This window comes from Engystomops pustulosus, chromosome 5 (assembly GCF_040894005.1).
Source record: "Engystomops pustulosus chromosome 5, aEngPut4.maternal, whole genome shotgun sequence".
Taxonomy (NCBI): domain Eukaryota; kingdom Metazoa; phylum Chordata; class Amphibia; order Anura; family Leptodactylidae; genus Engystomops; species Engystomops pustulosus.
Genome location: NC_092415.1, coordinates 77,088,554 through 77,107,854, shown reverse-complemented (window position 1 = coordinate 77,107,854; position 19,301 = coordinate 77,088,554). Strand labels below are relative to the sequence as shown.

The 19,301-nt window shown below is 44.5% G+C and overlaps 1 protein-coding gene across 1 annotated transcript in view; it reads right to left on the bottom strand.

Moving 5' to 3' along the window:
- KIAA0319 (KIAA0319 ortholog) overlaps positions 1–19,301 on the bottom strand; it is a 55,298-nt gene that overhangs the window by 15,192 nt on the left and 20,805 nt on the right. Inside the window, exon 11 of the mRNA XM_072152432.1 lies at positions 13,059–13,182. Within this exon, the coding sequence (XP_072008533.1) occupies positions 13,059–13,182 (124 nt within the window). The remainder of the gene's footprint in view (positions 1–13,058; positions 13,183–19,301) is intronic.

The following is a 19,301-nucleotide window of genomic DNA, read 5'->3' as shown; positions in this document are numbered from 1 at the left end:
GGGTCGGTACGATCACGTGGATACCAAATTTGTATAGGTTTTATAATGTTTTCATACATTTAAAAAAATTAAAACCTCCAGTACAAAATATATATTTTTTTTTTTGCCATCTTCTGGGGCCAATAACTTTTTCATACTTTGGTGTACGGAGCTGTGGATAGTGTCATTTTTTGCGAATTTTGATGCCGTTTTCATTACTATAATTTTTGGGACTGTGCGACCTTTTGATCACTTTTTATTAATTTTTTTATATTTTTCAAAATAGCAAAAAAATGCCATTTTCGACTTTGGGCGCTATTTTCCGTTACGGGGTTAAACATAGTGAAAAAACATTATCATATTTTGATAGTTCGGGCATTTTCGGAAGCGGCGATACCTAATGTGTTTATGATTTTTACTGTTTATTTATTTTTATATCAGTTCTAGGGAAAGGGGGTGATTTGAATTTTTAGGTTTTTTTATTAAAATTTTTTTTTTTTTAACTTTTTTTTATTTTTACTTTTACTATTTTTCAGACTCCCTAGGGTACTCTAACCTACAGTATGGCAGTATATATGGATTTTACTCCCCATGCATTACAATGTGCAATTAGCACATTGTAATGCATGGGTTAAAACGAAGTAGCCTCGAGTGTTCGGAACACCCGAGGTTACCATGGCGACGGATCGCCGCTCCCCGTGACGTCATCGGGGAGCAGCGATCCACGACAAGATGGCGGCGCCCATGGAGAAGACACCCGCGATTGGTGCTAGCACCGATCGCGGGTGTTACCGGTAAGCCTTTGCTGCAATATGCAGCAAAGACTTACCGGCTATGGAGAGGGCTCGGCCCGCGAGCCCTCTCCATGCACCGGGACCCGGCGCGCGCCGTACTAGGGAAGGGGTTAAGAATTAAACAAATGTTTTTCCCCATAACCCGTGATATTTTTGCTCTCCAGAAAGTCAACCAGGCCTCTCTTGAACATGTACAAAGAGTCCACCATAACAACCTCCTGTGGCAGGGAGTTAATGTATTACATAAAACTCTATGGCAGGGTTAATTTTTATAGTCACTCCACTTGTTTTTAAGCTTCTGATCATTGTTGTAATTCTTTGGTTGAGTCTTATTCACGCTAGTATGGACTACATATCCTGCAATTTGACTTCCATGTGCGTTTCGATATCCTTGAAGAACGTTTTGTTCTTTCTGTCCCTCTTCGGCCACCATAGCAATCTTGTTGCATAGGAACAAGACGCCACTTGGAAGTAGAATGTATGCTGTATAAACAGCAGCTCCTTTTCTGGACCCTGTGCACCTATGGTTGCATGGCAACTCTGAGCCATGTCCTACCCCTCGATTTCGCGGCAACCTGATTAACTCTGGAGACCTTACTCCAAGCTATTGACACTAATAGTATCTTTTACTAAGACCATGTTTATCTATTTTTTTTTATTATAAACAAAACATTTATGTAAATGTTATTGTATTTATTTATTAACTATGAAAAGAAACAGATTTTAAGAATCCCCCTAACCTTTTGATTGACAGCTTACATCACCAAACTCTTGGTTCCTGTTTTTTCGCGGGTTATTGTATCATAGTATCATAGTATCATAGTATATAAGGCTGGAAGGAGACGCAAGTCCATCAAGTCCAACCTTCAAGAATTAAATAAATGTTTTATCCCCATAACCCGTGATATTTTTTCTCTCCAGAAAGTCATCCAGGCCTCTCTTGAACATGTACATAGAGTCCACCATAACAACCTCCTGCGGCAGAGAGTTCCATAGTCTCACTGCTCTTACAGTAAAGAACCTTTGTCTATGGTGATGGTAGAACCTCCTCTCCTCTAGGCGTAGAGGATGTCCCCTTGTCCTGGTCACAGGCCTAGGTATAAAAAGATCTTTGGAGAGATCCTTGTACTGTCCGTTCAGGTATTTGTACATTGTAATGAGGTCTCCCCTCAGTCGTCTTTTTTCTAAACTGAATAATCCCAAATTTTGTAATCTGTCAGTGTATTCTAATCCCCCCATTCCCCTAATAATCCTGGTTGCTCTCCTTTGCACCCGTTCCAGCTCTACTATATCCTTTTTATACACTGGTGCCCAAAACTGTACACAATATTCCATGTGTGGTCTGACCAGGGATTTGTATAAGGGCAAAACTATGTCTTTATCATGAGAATCTATTCCTCTCTTGATACATCCCATTATTTTATTTGCTTTAGCAGCAGCCGCCTGGCTCTGGTCACTAAAATTAAGTTTACCATCCACCAATACCCCCAAGTCCTTTTCAGCTTCAGTTTTACTAAGTAATTGACCGTTTAGAACATAATTATACTTTTTGTTTCCATGGCCCAAGTGCATAACTTTACATTTATCTACATTAAACCTCATCAACCATTTCTCTGCCCATCCCTCAAGCTTCCACAAATCCCTCTGTAATGCTAAACTATCGACCTCAGTATTTATTACTTTACACAGCTTAGTATCATCTGCAAATATTGAAACTTGACTGTGTAAACCCACTACAAGGTCATTAATAAAAATATTAAAAAGAAGTGGCCCCAATACTGACCCCTGTGGCACTCCACTGGTAACATCAACCCAATCTGAGAATGTGCCATTAATGACCACCCTCTGTTTTCTATCACTAAGCCAATTACTTACCCAGATACACAGATTTTCTCCTATTCCCAGCAGTCTCATTTTGTATACCAACCTTTTATGTGGCACGGTGTCAAATGCCTTTGAGAAGTCCAGATATACAACATTCACAGCGTCCCCCAGATCCAGTCTTGAACTTACCTCCTCGTAGAAACCAATCAGATTAGTCTGACAGGACCGATCTCTCATAAACCCATGCTGACGCTGGGTTATAAGGTTGTGCACAGTGAGATACTCCAGGATAGCATCTCTAACAAACCCCTCAAATATTTTCCCCACCACAGCAGTTAGACTTACGGGTCTGTAGTTTCCAGGATCGCTATTTGATCCTTTTTTGTATATTGGTACCACATTTGCTATGCGCCATTCCTGTGGAACATAACCAGTCCTCAGTGAATCTTCAAATATTAAAAATAACGGTCTGTCTATCACGGTACATAATTCATGCAGAACCCGGGGGTGTATGCCATCTGGCCCCGGTGATTTATCTATCTTAGTGGTTGCGAGGCGGCGCCGTACCTCTTCCTGGGTTAAACTGTTGACATTATAAAAAGAATTAACATTATTCCTCATTGTGTCTTCCACCAGGGGATTTTCCTGGGTAAAGACAGTTGAGAAGGCGACATTCAGTAGATTGGCGCTTTCCTCATCTCCTTCCACCATGACCCCCATGTTATTTCTAAGGGGACCCACACTCTCTGTTTTTAGTTTCTTATCATTTATATACTTGAAAAATAATTTGGGATTATTTTTGCTCTCCCTGGCAATATTTCGCTCAGTCTCTATTTTTGCGGCCTTTATCTGCTTTTTACAGGATTTATTTTTCTCTCTATAATCCTGTAATGCCTCATCACTACCTTCACGTTTTAGCACCTTAAATGCTTTATCTTTCTCGCTTATTGCTTTCCTTACAAGACTAGTTAGCCACATAGGGTTTTTCTTGTTCCTTTTATGCTTTTTCCCATAAGGTATGTGTTTCTCACAGGACTTTTTCAGAATATATGAGAAAAATTCCCATTTTTGGGGGGGGCTTTTGTCCTTGAGAGCATTATCCCAGTCTATGCCTTTAAGGTCTTCCCTTAGTTGCTGAAAATTTGCCCTCCTGAAGTTTAGAGTGTTGGTTGCCCCTTCACTAACGTGCTTAGTAAAGCGTAATACAAAATCAATGATATTATGATCACTATTCCCCAGGTTCCCCCCAACCTGTAGTTTTGATATCCTATCAGGTCTGTTGGTAAGGATAAGGTCCAGCAGTGCCCCCCCTCTTGTTGGCTCCAGGACTAGTTGCGACAGGTAATTGTCTTTTGTTGTTGACAAGAACCTGCTACCTTTGAAGGACCTGCAGGTTTCTGCCCCCCAGTCAATATCTGGGTAATTGAAGTCCCCCATGATAAGTACTTCCCTGCGCTTTGAAGCCGCATCCATTTCACTTATCAGCATTTCCTCTGCTGCCTCCATTATATTTGGAGCCTTATAACAAACCCCTAGTAATATTTTATTATTCTTTTTCCCTCCTCTTATCTCCACCCATAGGGACTCCACATTTGCGTTACTGATGTCATCTCGCAGGACGGGCTTGAGGCAAGAATTCACATATAAACAAACCCCTCCCCCTTTTTTATTTATACGATCCTTTCTAAAAAGAGTATAACCATCTATAGTAACAGCCCAGTCATAGCTACTGTCCAGCCATGTCTCGCTGATACCCACTATATCATATTTCCGTTCCAACATCAAGAGTTCCAGTTCCTCCATTTTGTTTGTGAGGCTTCTGGCATTTGTGTACATGCACTTTATATGGTTTTCCCTGTCCGTATTCCTTTTGTCCTTATTCCCCAATCTCATTCCAGCCCCCCTTCCTCCCCCATGGACTATGACCCTTCCCAGCTCTCTATGTACACCGTCTATTTGCCCTGCACAAGTGTAATTGCCCTCCCCCCAGGTCTCTAGTTTAAACACTCCTCCAACCTTCTAGCCATTTTTTCCCCTAAAACAGCGGCCCCCTCCCCATTGAGGTGCAGCCCATCCCTACTGTAGAGCCTGTAGCCCACAGAAAAGTCATCCCAGTTCTCCATGAACCCAAACCCCTCCTTCCTACACCAACTTTTGAGCCACTTATTTACCTCCTTGATCTCCTGCTGCCTTTCTGGTGTGGCACGTGGTACAGGCAGTATTTCGGAGAAAATAACCTTTGAGGTCCTTGCCCTGAGCTTATGGCCTAAATCTCTGAAATCATTTTTAAGGACCTTCCACCTACCTGTTACTTTGTCATTAGTGCCAATGTGGACCATGACCGCTGGTTCCTCACCAGCCCCTCCCAGTAATCCATCAACCCGATCCGCAACATGCCGAACCCGAGCACCCGGCAAACAACACACTGTTCGGTATGCACGGTCTTTGTGACAGATTGCCCTGTGTGTTCCCCTAATAATGGAATCTCCCACTACCAGCACCTGTCTGACTTTGCCTTTGCTCCCATTACCCTTCTTACTGGAGCAGACATTCCCCTGGTTGCTAGCGGCCACGTCTTGCTGCAGCATTGCTACCCCAGAGCTGATATCCCCCTCATCCGCCAGCCTGGCAAACTTATTGGGGTGCACCAGATCAGGACTAGACTCTCTACAACTCTTCCCTCTACCCCGCCTTCTACATGTTACCCAACTAGCTGCCCCCTCACTCTGCACCTCCATACTTCTCTCCCCACACCCATCTTCCCCAGAGAGTTTGTGCTCCAGGAGCAGCAAACTTCGTTCCATATTATCAATTGCCCGCAGCCTTGAAACTTGCTCATTTAGATCCAGAATCTGGGCTTCCAGATGAGCAATTTTCACACACCCCACACAGCAGTATTCCCCCTCGAACGGCTGTTCAAGGAAAGCATACATGGCACAGGATGTACACCTTGTAGCAATGCCACTTATGGAGTCCATAATTCTAATGGGGATTACAATATAAATATGCACAGAAAGAAGAATCTACAGTCAGAGTAACACAAAACACAGCAGTTACCTGCTAAAGCCCCTCAAACTTAAGTCCCTTAAACCTAAGTCACACTTATGACACTGCACACACTTGGGATCAGTGCACACTCGCCGCCAAGCTCACACACTCGCTTTGCTAATGCTTTTTTTTTTAAAGTTATCGGCCACAAAAATCTGCAGAGCTCACTGCACAAGATCTGGCTGCAAACCACCAAACAAACTGACCACAGAAGTATATAAAGGCTGCTAATTAGATAGCCACACCCCACTATTAATTAGGCAGCACCTGTGACTATACTGTCTAGATAAGCAAGGTGAATGCCTCCCTATACCCCCCACACAATATACAGATTATGCAAGTAAAATACCTTTAGATCTACTTGGTTGCAATAAAAAACACACAATGAATATCAGGAAATAAAAATGTAGATGCACTTATCTATTTGTTGCAGGATCCAAAAAGTAGTCCTTCCCTTAAACCTAAGTCACACTTATGACACTGCACACACTTGGGATCAGTGCACACTCGCCGCCAAGCTCACACACTCGCTTTGCTAATGCTTTTTTTTTTAAAGTTATCGGCCACAAAAATCTGCAGAGCTCACTGCACAAGATCTGGCTGCAAACCACCAAACAAACTGACCACAGAAGTATATAAAGGCTGCTAATTAGATAGCCACACCCCACTATTAATTAGGCAGCACCTGTGACTATACTGTCTAGATAAGCAAGGTGAATGCCTCCCTATACCCCCCACACAATATACAGATTATGCAAGTAAAATACCTTTAGATCTACTTGGTTGCAATAAAAAACACACAATGAATATCAGGAAATAAAAATGTAGATGCACTTATCTATTTGTTGCAGGATCCAAAAAGTAGTCCTTCCCTTAAACCTAAGTCACACTTATGACACTGCACACACTTGGGATCAGTGCACACTCGCCGCCAAGCTCACACACTCGCTTTGCTAATGCTTTTTTTTTTAAAGTTATCGGCCACAAAAATCTGCAGAGCTCACTGCACAAGATCTGGCTGCAAACCACCAAACAAACTGACCACAGAAGTATATAAAGGCTGCTAATTAGATAGCCACACCCCACTATTAATTAGGCAGCACCTGTGACTATACTGTCTAGATAAGCAAGGTGAATGCCTCCCTATACCCCCCACACAATATACAGATTATGCAAGTAAAATACCTTTAGATCTACTTGGTTGCAATAAAAAACACACAATGAATATCAGGAAATAAAAATGTAGATGCACTTATCTATTTGTTGCAGGATCCAAAAAGTAGTCCTTCCCTTAAACCTAAGTCACACTTATGACACTGCACACACTTGGGATCAGTGCACACTCGCCGCCAAGCTCACACACTCGCTTTGCTAATGCTTTTTTTTAAAGTTATCGGCCACAAAAATCTGCAGAGCTCACTGCACAAGATCTGGCTGCAAACCACCAAACAAACTGACCACAGAAGTATATAAAGGCTGCTAATTAGATAGCCACACCCCACTATTAATTAGGCAGCACCTGTGACTATACTGTCTAGATAAGCAAGGTGAATGCCTCCCTATACCCCCCACACAATATACAGATTATGCAAGTAAAATACCTTTAGATCTACTTGGTTGCAATAAAAAACACACAATGAATATCAGGAAATAAAAATGTAGATGCACTTATCTATTTGTTGCAGGATCCAAAAAGTAGTCCTTCCCTTAAACCTAAGTCACACTTATGACACTGCACACACTTGGGATCAGTGCACACTCGCCGCCAAGCTCACACACTCGCTTTGCTAATGCTTTTTTTTTTAAAGTTATCGGCCACAAAAATCTGCAGAGCTCACTGCACAAGATCTGGCTGCAAACCACCAAACAAACTGACCACAGAAGTATATAAAGGCTGCTAATTAGATAGCCACACCCCACTATTAATTTGACTATACTGTCTAGATAAGCAAGGTGAATGCCTCCCTATACCCCCCACACAATATACAGATTATGCAAGTAAAATACCTTTAGATCTACTTGGTTGCAATAAAAAACACACAATGAATATCAGGAAATAAAAATGTAGATGCACTTATCTATTTGTTGCAGGATCCAAAAAGTAGTCCTTCCCTTAAACCTAAGTCACACTTATGACACTGCACACACTTGGGATCAGTGCACACTCGCCGCCAAGCTCACACACTCGCTTTGCTAATGCTTTTTTTTTTAAAGTTATCGGCCACAAAAATCTGCAGAGCTCACTGCACAAGATCTGGCTGCAAACCACCAAACAAACTGACCACAGAAGTATATAAAGGCTGCTAATTAGATAGCCACACCCCACTATTAATTAGGCAGCACCTGTGACTATACTGTCTAGATAAGCAAGGTGAATGCCTCCCTATACCCCCCACACAATATACAGATTATGCAAGTAAAATACCTTTAGATCTACTTGGTTGCAATAAAAAACACACAATGAATATCAGGAAATAAAAATGTAGATGCACTTATCTATTTGTTGCAGGATCCAAAAAGTAGTCCTTCCCTTAAACCTAAGTCACACTTATGACACTGCACACACTTGGGATCAGTGCACACTCGCCGCCAAGCTCACACACTCGCTTTGCTAATGCTTTTTTTTTTAAAGTTATCGGCCACAAAAATCTGCAGAGCTCACTGCACAAGATCTGGCTGCAAACCACCAAACAAACTGACCACAGAAGTATATAAAGGCTGCTAATTAGATAGCCACACCCCACTATTAATTAGGCAGCACCTGTGACTATACTGTCTAGATAAGCAAGGTGAATGCCTCCCTATACCCCCCACACAATATACAGATTATGCAAGTAAAATACCTTTAGATCTACTTGGTTGCAATAAAAAACACACAATGAATATCAGGAAATAAAAATGTAGATGCACTTATCTATTTGTTGCAGGATCCAAAAAGTAGTCCTTCCCTTAAACCTAAGTCACACTTATGACACTGCACACACTTGGGATCAGTGCACACTCGCCGCCAAGCTCACACACTCGCTTTGCTAATGCTTTTTTTTTTAAAGTTATCGGCCACAAAAATCTGCAGAGCTCACTGCACAAGATCTGGCTGCAAACCACCAAACAAACTGACCACAGAAGTATATAAAGGCTGCTAATTAGATAGCCACACCCCACTATTAATTAGGCAGCACCTGTGACTATACTGTCTAGATAAGCAAGGTGAATGCCTCCCTATACCCCCCACACAATATACAGATTATGCAAGTAAAATACCTTTAGATCTACTTGGTTGCAATAAAAAACACACAATGAATATCAGGAAATAAAAATGTAGATGCACTTATCTATTTGTTGCAGGATCCAAAAAGTAGTCCTTCCCTTAAACCTAAGTCACACTTATGACACTGCACACACTTGGGATCAGTGCACACTCGCCGCCAAGCTCACACACTCGCTTTGCTAATGCTTTTTTTTTTAAAGTTATCGGCCACAAAAATCTGCAGAGCTCACTGCACAAGATCTGGCTGCAAACCACCAAACAAACTGACCACAGAAGTATATAAAGGCTGCTAATTAGATAGCCACACCCCACTATTAATTAGGCAGCACCTGTGACTATACTGTCTAGATAAGCAAGGTGAATGCCTCCCTATACCCCCCACACAATATACAGATTATGCAAGTAAAATACCTTTAGATCTACTTGGTTGCAATAAAAAACACACAATGAATATCAGGAAATAAAAATGTAGATGCACTTATCTATTTGTTGCAGGATCCAAAAAGTAGTCCTTCCCTTAAACCTAAGTCACACTTATGACACTGCACACACTTGGGATCAGTGCACACTCGCCGCCAAGCTCACACACTCGCTTTGCTAATGCTTTTTTTTTTAAAGTTATCGGCCACAAAAATCTGCAGAGCTCACTGCACAAGATCTGGCTGCAAACCACCAAACAAACTGACCACAGAAGTATATAAAGGCTGCTAATTAGATAGCCACACCCCACTATTAATTAGGCAGCACCTGTGACTATACTGTCTAGATAAGCAAGGTGAATGCCTCCCTATACCCCCCACACAATATACAGATTATGCAAGTAAAATACCTTTAGATCTACTTGGTTGCAATAAAAAACACACAATGAATATCAGGAAATAAAAATGTAGATGCACTTATCTATTTGTTGCAGGATCCAAAAAGTAGTCCTTCCCTTAAACCTAAGTCACACTTATGACACTGCACACACTTGGGATCAGTGCACACTCGCCGCCAAGCTCACACACTCGCTTTGCTAATGCTTTTTTTTTTAAAGTTATCGGCCACAAAAATCTGCAGAGCTCACTGCACAAGATCTGGCTGCAAACCACCAAACAAACTGACCACAGAAGTATATAAAGGCTGCTAATTAGATAGCCACACCCCACTATTAATTAGGCAGCACCTGTGACTATACTGTCTAGATAAGCAAGGTGAATGCCTCCCTATACCCCCCACACAATATACAGATTATGCAAGTAAAATACCTTTAGATCTACTTGGTTGCAATAAAAAACACACAATGAATATCAGGAAATAAAAATGTAGATGCACTTATCTATTTGTTGCAGGATCCAAAAAGTAGTCCTTCCCTTAAACCTAAGTCACACTTATGACACTGCACACACTTGGGATCAGTGCACACTCGCCGCCAAGCTCACACACTCGCTTTGCTAATGCTTTTTTTTTTAAAGTTATCGGCCACAAAAATCTGCAGAGCTCACTGCACAAGATCTGGCTGCAAACCACCAAACAAACTGACCACAGAAGTATATAAAGGCTGCTAATTAGATAGCCACACCCCACTATTAATTAGGCAGCACCTGTGACTATACTGTCTAGATAAGCAAGGTGAATGCCTCCCTATACCCCCCACACAATATACAGATTATGCAAGTAAAATACCTTTAGATCTACTTGGTTGCAATAAAAAACACACAATGAATATCAGGAAATAAAAATGTAGATGCACTTATCTATTTGTTGCAGGATCCAAAAAGTAGTCCTTCCCTTAAACCTAAGTCACACTTATGACACTGCACACACTTGGGATCAGTGCACACTCGCCGCCAAGCTCACACACTCGCTTTGCTAATGCTTTTTTTTTTAAAGTTATCGGCCACAAAAATCTGCAGAGCTCACTGCACAAGATCTGGCTGCAAACCACCAAACAAACTGACCACAGAAGTATATAAAGGCTGCTAATTAGATAGCCACACCCCACTATTAATTAGGCAGCACCTGTGACTATACTGTCTAGATAAGCAAGGTGAATGCCTCCCTATACCCCCCACACAATATACAGATTATGCAAGTAAAATACCTTTAGATCTACTTGGTTGCAATAAAAAACACACAATGAATATCAGGAAATAAAAATGTAGATGCACTTATCTATTTGTTGCAGGATCCAAAAAGTAGTCCTTCCCTTAAACCTAAGTCACACTTATGACACTGCACACACTTGGGATCAGTGCACACTCGCCGCCAAGCTCACACACTCGCTTTGCTAATGCTTTTTTTTTTAAAGTTATCGGCCACAAAAATCTGCAGAGCTCACTGCACAAGATCTGGCTGCAAACCACCAAACAAACTGACCACAGAAGTATATAAAGGCTGCTAATTAGATAGCCACACCCCACTATTAATTAGGCAGCACCTGTGACTATACTGTCTAGATAAGCAAGGTGAATGCCTCCCTATACCCCCCACACAATATACAGATTATGCAAGTAAAATACCTTTAGATCTACTTGGTTGCAATAAAAAACACACAATGAATATCAGGAAATAAAAATGTAGATGCACTTATCTATTTGTTGCAGGATCCAAAAAGTAGTCCTTCCCTTAAACCTAAGTCACACTTATGACACTGCACACACTTGGGATCAGTGCACACTCGCCGCCAAGCTCACACACTCGCTTTGCTAATGCTTTTTTTTTTAAAGTTATCGGCCACAAAAATCTGCAGAGCTCACTGCACAAGATCTGGCTGCAAACCACCAAACAAACTGACCACAGAAGTATATAAAGGCTGCTAATTAGATAGCCACACCCCACTATTAATTAGGCAGCACCTGTGACTATACTGTCTAGATAAGCAAGGTGAATGCCTCCCTATACCCCCCACACAATATACAGATTATGCAAGTAAAATACCTTTAGATCTACTTGGTTGCAATAAAAAACACACAATGAATATCAGGAAATAAAAATGTAGATGCACTTATCTATTTGTTGCAGGATCCAAAAAGTAGTCCTTCCCTTAAACCTAAGTCACACTTATGACACTGCACACACTTGGGATCAGTGCACACTCGCCGCCAAGCTCACACACTCGCTTTGCTAATGCTTTTTTTTTTAAAGTTATCGGCCACAAAAATCTGCAGAGCTCACTGCACAAGATCTGGCTGCAAACCACCAAACAAACTGACCACAGAAGTATATAAAGGCTGCTAATTAGATAGCCACACCCCACTATTAATTAGGCAGCACCTGTGACTATACTGTCTAGATAAGCAAGGTGAATGCCTCCCTATACCCCCCACACAATATACAGATTATGCAAGTAAAATACCTTTAGATCTACTTGGTTGCAATAAAAAACACACAATGAATATCAGGAAATAAAAATGTAGATGCACTTATCTATTTGTTGCAGGATCCAAAAAGTAGTCCTTCCCTTAAACCTAAGTCACACTTATGACACTGCACACACTTGGGATCAGTGCACACTCGCCGCCAAGCTCACACACTCGCTTTGCTAATGCTTTTTTTTTTAAAGTTATCGGCCACAAAAATCTGCAGAGCTCACTGCACAAGATCTGGCTGTGTGTTATAGTGTGCATTGTTTTTATGTATGTATTAATAGGAGGCTATGTTTTATTTTACTCTATGCCTGGTGAAGGCTCAGTTCCTGAGGTGAAACGAGTTGCTATCCAATAACAGTAAAACGTCTCGATTGTGCAAAACATCATTCCTCGTCTTTACCCACTGGGTCTATCAACAATTCATATTCCTGTCACCCCGCAGTCTGGATAGGGGACCTGGCCACGGGAGGATCAGGCTGCCAATGAATGTTCATGATACTATATGTTCTTATGCAGAAGGGTGAGAGCCCAATCACTCTGCTTTTTTCCGCTTTGTGTTGTATTGAATACTACACTAGGGTAACGCTCCGTGCCTTTGTTTCCTTTGCTCTATTTGGAGGACATCTGTCCACCTTTTCTTCCCAGACTTGATCCACTCCTGTTTTAGGGTTCCTGACGGTATTCCACTTTTGGCTTATTCAATAAGGAAGAAAGTATTTTTGGTTTCTTATATTGCACATGATAGAGTGTTTTATTTACAAGATAGTTTGCCTACCTACAAGATAGTTTGCCTACCAGGTTGTACAATCACAGTGGTATAAGCGGTGGACTGTTGGTTTGAGGAATCAGTCACTGTCAGTTGAAAGATATATTCTCCAGCCTGCAATGCTGTAGCTTGAATATAAGGAGAGTGCACACCCTATACAAGAGATAAAAGGTGACAAGAATAAAAACACAATGATGGATAGACATTCTATACACTTGTTTTTGTAATCATACAATTAATAGTAACATTATGTATTTAATTACAGTTTATATTCACACTAAATATAAGGGAAAAGGGAAAAAAGGGAACTTATCAGTGCTTCTATGCCAGTTTCTGGTGTAGTAGCACTGAAATAATCACTTACGCCACCTTCACGCCTATCCGTGACCGCCGGGGAAGTGGCTTGCCCCGTGCCTGCGTCCTTTTTTTATTTTTTTCAAAAAGGTTTTTACGCAAAACTACACTAATTTTGCCCGACGGCACTGCCATCCAAGAAATACATGAAAAGGCTTACGCCTTGATATATCGGTCATGATGGGGGATGCGAAACCTGGCCCTTACCATGCGCCGCCACACAGGTGCACATAGAACCAATAGAAATGTAACTGTTACTTAAAGAATGTATAAGCCTTTATTATCAGTTTTCTATTGTTCCGCTAGAAATTAATCAACTTTGCAGATAGTCTTAGGTTGACAAAAAATATTGTTTATGTGCCTATGCTTGAGAAATAAATAAACAATAAAAAAAATGCATAGTAAAAAGGCTTATTAGTAGAGATGAGCGAACACTAAAATGCTCGGGTACTCGTTATTCGAGACGAACTTTTCCCGATGCTCGAGTGCTCGTCTCGAATAACGAACCCCATTGAAGTCAATGGGAGACTCGAGCATTTTTCAAGGGGACCAAGGCTCTGCACAGGGAAGCTTGGCCAAACACCTGGGAACCTCAGAAAAGGATGGAAACACCACGGAAATGGACAGGAAACAGCAGGGGCAGCATGCATGGATGCCTCTGAGGCTGCCTAATCGCACCATTATGCCAAAATTATGGGCAACAGCATGGCCATGACAGAGTGACAGAATGAAGCTAGATAGCATCTAAAACATCCAATAATTGACCCTGACACTATAGGGGACGGCATGCAGAGGCAGCGGCAGCAGGCTAGAGAGTGTCATGGCGACATACCCTAAATGGACTCAGGCTTCAAACCAATGGGTGGCAGAGAGGAACCAAAGGAGGTGAGCAAGAAGCGCTCAAATAATATCGGTACATGATAAAAGTTTGCCAGTATATTTTGTGGATTACACAGCAGGGTGGCGACAAAGTTAACATGGAAGCCATGAAAACAACCCAAAATTCTGCCTGACACAGCTCGTTTGATAAGGGGACCATGTATGGAGGCAGTGAACTAGTAGTAGATTAAAGGTGCTGCAGTTAAAACTATGTTAGTTGGATCTTGGCATGGAGCTGGCGCTCCGCTGCCAGGCGAGCTTTCGCCAATCCAAGCCCCTGTCTATAGGCTACTCCCCAAACAGCACTTCTAAGAACCTTTTGTATAAGATCAAGTGTAGTAGCGTTCTTATAAGTTTAGGATATGGCGGGTGAGGGGAATGTAAACAGATGCGCAAGAAGCGCTGAAATAATATCCCTAAATGGTAAAAGTTTGCAAGTATATTTTGTGGATTACACAGCAGGGTGGCGACAAAGTTAACAACTTTGATGTGGAATGCCCTGTAATAGCTCTTGGGCGGTGTGCCTTTTATCGCCTAGGCTCAGCAGTTTCAGCACCGCCTGCTGTCGCTTAGCGACGGCACTGCTGCTGTGCCTAGAGCTACCGACTGATGGCGCCATGCCCACGGATGGTAATTCGGAGGAGGAGGAGGTGGAGGAGGGGTGGGCGGAGGTATAGTAGGCCTTTGAGACCTGGACCGAGGTAGGCCCCGCAATTCTCTGCGTCGGCAGTATATGACCAGCCCCAGGGTCAGACTCGGTCCCAGCCTGCACCAAGTTAAGTGTAGTAGCGTTCTTATAAGTTTGGGATATGGCGGGTGAGGGGAATGTAAACAGATGCGCAAGAAGCGCATGATGCGCATGGAGCTGGCGTTCCGCTGCCAGGCGAGCTTTCGCCAATCCAAGCCCCTGTCTCTAGGCTACTCCCCAAACAGCACTTCTAAGAACCTTTTGTATAAGATCAAGTGTAGTAGCGTTCTTATAAGTTTAGGATATGCCGGGTGAGGGAAATGTAAACAGATGCGCAAGAAGCGCTGAAATAATATCCCTAAATGGTAAAAGTTTGCCAGTATATTTTGTGGATAACACAGCAGGGTGGCGACAAAGTTAACAACTTTGATGTGGAATCCATGAAAACAACCCAAATTTCTGCCTGACACACCTCGTTTGATAAAGGGACGATGTATGGAGGCAGCTATATGGACGACTTTTGGAGGTAGCAATGGAGACAACGTGTGGAGGCTGCTATGGAGACAATTTAATTTGGATAGTGCCTGTATGTGGCAGTCCCAAACATTTTTCAAACCAGAGGAGCAGGTAGGTGGCCCTCCAGTAAAATGGGATAGATTGAGTGCCTGTATGTGGCAGTCCCAAAAATGTTTCAAACCAGAGGAGCAGGTAGGTGGCCCTGCAGTAAAATGGAATAGATTGAGTGCCTGTATGTGGCAGTCCCAAAAATGTTTCAAACCAGAGGAGCAGGTAGGTGGCCCTCCAGTAAAATGGAATAGATTGAGTGCCTGTATGTGGCAGTCCCAAAAATTGTTCAAACCAGAGGAGCAGGTAGGTGGCCCTGCAGTAAAATGGAATAGATTGAGTGCCTGTATGTGGCAGTCCCAAAAATGTTTCAAACCAGAGGAGCAGGTAGGTGGCCCTCCAGTAAAATGGAATAGATTGAGTGCCTGTATGTGGCAGTCCCAAAAATTTTTTAAAACAGAGGACCGGGTAGGTGGCCCTCCAGAAAAATGGAATAGATTGAGTGCCTGTATGTGGCACTCACAAAAATTGTTTCAAACAGAGGACCGGGTAGGTGGCCCTCCAGAAAAATTAAATGCATGAAGTACTATAGCAAGAGCCAGTGGGCCCTGTCAAAAAATAGCCATTTTCCTCTGCTTTACTGTACAAAGAGGAGGAGAAGGAGGAAAATGAGGAGGAGGAGGAGGAGTGGATCAATTATTCAGGTTGAGCTTCCTTCACCTGGTGGAGATTGGAAATTCTGAGAAATCCAGCCTTTATTCATTTTAATAAGCGTCAGCCTGTCAGCGCTGTCAGTCGACAGGCGTGTACGCTTATCGGTGATGATGCCACCAGCTGCACTGAAAACCCGCTCGGACAAGACGCTAGCGGCAGGGCAGGCAAGAACCTCCAAGGCGTACAGCGCCAGTTCGTGCCACATGTCCAGCTTTGAAACCCAGTAGTTGTAGGGAGCTGTGTGATCATTTAGGACGATGGTATGGTCAGCTACGTACTCCCTCACCATCTTTCTGTAAAGATCAGCCCTACTCTGCCGAGACTGGGGACAGGTGACAGTGTCTTGCTGGGGTGACATAAAGCTGGCAAAAGCCTTGTAAAGCGTACCCTTGCCAGTGCTGGACAAGCTGCCTGCTCGCCTACTCTCCCTCGCTACTTGTCCCGCAGAACTACGCACTCTGCCGCTAGCGCTGTCAGAAGGGAAATACTGTTTCAGCTTGTGCACCAGGGCCTGCTGGTATTCATGCATTCTCACACTCCTTTCCTCTCCAGGGATGAGAGTGGGAAGATTTTGCTTGTACCGTGGGTCCAGGAGAGTGAACACCCAGTAATCGGTGCTGGAATAAATTCTTTGAACGCGAGGGTCACGGGATAGGCAGCCTAGCATGAAATCTGCCATATGCGCCAGAGTACCAACGCGTAAGAATTCACTCCCCTCACTGGCCTGACTGTCCATTTCCTCCTCCTCCAACTCCTCCAACTCCTCTTCTTCTGCCCATACACGCTGAACAGTGAAGGACTCAACAATGGTCCCCTCTTGTGTCTCGCCAACATTCTCCTCCTCTTCCTCCTCATCCTCCTCCACCTCCACCTCCTCCGATATGCGCTGAGAAACAGACCTCAGGGTGCTTTGGCTATCAACAAGGGAATATTCTTCCCCCGTCTCTTGTGACGAGCGCAAAGCTTCCGACTTCATGCTGACCAGAGAGTTTTTCAACAGGCCAAGCAGCGGGATGGTGAGGCTGATGATGGCGGCATCGCCACTGACCATCTGTGTTGACTCCTCAAAGTTACTCAGCACCTGACAGATATCAGACATCCACGTCCACTCCTCATTGTAGACTTGAGGAAGCTGACTGACCTGACTACCAGTTCTGGTGGAAGTTGACATCTGGCAGTCTACAATCGCTCTGCGCTGCTGGTAAACTCTGGATAACATGGTCAGTGTTGAATTCCACCTCGTGGGCACGTCGCACAACAGTCGGTGAGCGGGCAGTTGGAGGCGGCGCTGCGCTGCCCTGAGAGTGGCAGCATCTGGGCTGGACTTCCTGAAATGCGCACAGATGCGGCGCACCTTCGTGAGCAAATCAGACAGATTGGGGTATGTCTTGAGGAAACGCTGCACTATCAGATTTAACACATGGGCCAGGCATGGCACATGTGTCAGTCTGCCGAGTTGCAGAGCCGCCACCAGGTTACGGCCGTTGTCACACACAACCATTCCCGGCTTGAGGTTCAGCGGTGCCAGCCACAGATCAGTCTGCGCCGTGATGCCCTGTAATAGCTCTTGGGCGGTGTGCCTTTTGTCGCCTAGGCTCAGCAGTTTGAGCACCGCCTGCTGTCGCTTAGCGACGGCACTGCTGCTGTGCCTAGAGCTACCGACTGATGGCGCCGTGCCCACGGATGGTAGTTCGGAGGAGGAGGTGGAGGAGGGGTGGGAGGAGGAGGAGGCATAGTAGGCCTGAAACACCTGGACCGAGGTAGGCCCCGCAATCCTCGGCGTCGGCAGTATATGAGCAGCCCCAGGGTCAGACTCGGTCCCAGCCTCCACCAAGTTAACCCAATGTGCCGTCAGCGATATATAGTGGCCCTGCCCGGCAGCACTCGTCCACGTGTCCGTGGTCAGGTGGACCTTGTCAGAAACGGCGTTGGTCAGGGCACGGATGATGTTGTCTGACACGTGCTGGTGCAGGGCTGGGACGGCACATCGGGAAAAGTAGTGGCGGCTGGGGACCGAATACCGAGGGGCGGCCGCCGCCATGAGGTTGCGAAAGGCCTCGGTCTCTACTAGCCTATAGGGCAGCATCTCCAGGCTAAGCAATCTGGAGATGTGCACATTAAGGGCTTGGGCGTGCGGGTGGGTTGCACTATATTTGCGTTTCCGCTCCAGCGTCTGGGGTATGGAGAGCTGAACGCTGGTGGATGCTGTGGAGGATCGTGGAGGCGACGATGGGGTTTTTGTGCCAGGGTCCTGGGCAGGGGGCTGACTAGCAGCTGACACAGGGGAAGGAGCAGTGGTGTGCACGGCCGGAGGTGAACGGGCTTGTTGCCACTGAGTGGGGTGCTTAGCATTCATATGCCTGCGCATACTGGTGGTAGTTAAGCTAGTAGTGGTGGAACCCCTGCTGAGCCTGGTTTGGCAAATGTTGCACACCACAGTCCGTCGGTCATCCGGTGTTTCCTTAAAGAACCTCCACACTTCTGAAGATCTAGCCCTCGCCGCAAGAGCCCTCACCACGGGAGCTTCACTAGTTGACAGTGGCGCTGATGCACCAGCTCTGGCCCTGCCTCTCCGTCTGGCCCCACCACTGCCTCTTCCAACCTGTTCAGGTCGAGGACTCTCCTCCGTCTCAGAAGCACTGTGTTCACCCGGCCTCTCAACCCAGCTTGGGTCTGTCACCTCATCATCCTCCGATCCCTCAGTCTGCTCCCCCCTCGGACTTCCTGCCCTGACAACAACTTCCCCACTGTCTGACAACCGTGTCTCCTCATCGTCGGACACCTCTTTACACACTTCCACTACGTCAAGAAGGTCATCATCACCCACAGACTGTGACTGGTGGAAAACCTGGGCATCGGAAAATTGCTCAGCAGCAACCGGACAAGTGGTTTGTGACTGTGGGAAGGGTCCAGAAAACAGTTCCTCAGAGTATGCCGGTTCAAATGCCAAATTTTCCTGGGAGGGGGCAGACTGGGGGGGAGGAGGCTGAGGTGCAGGAGCTGGAGGAGTGGGGATTTCGGTGACATGGGTGGACTGCGTGGAAGACTGACTGGTGGTGGACAAATTGCTCGA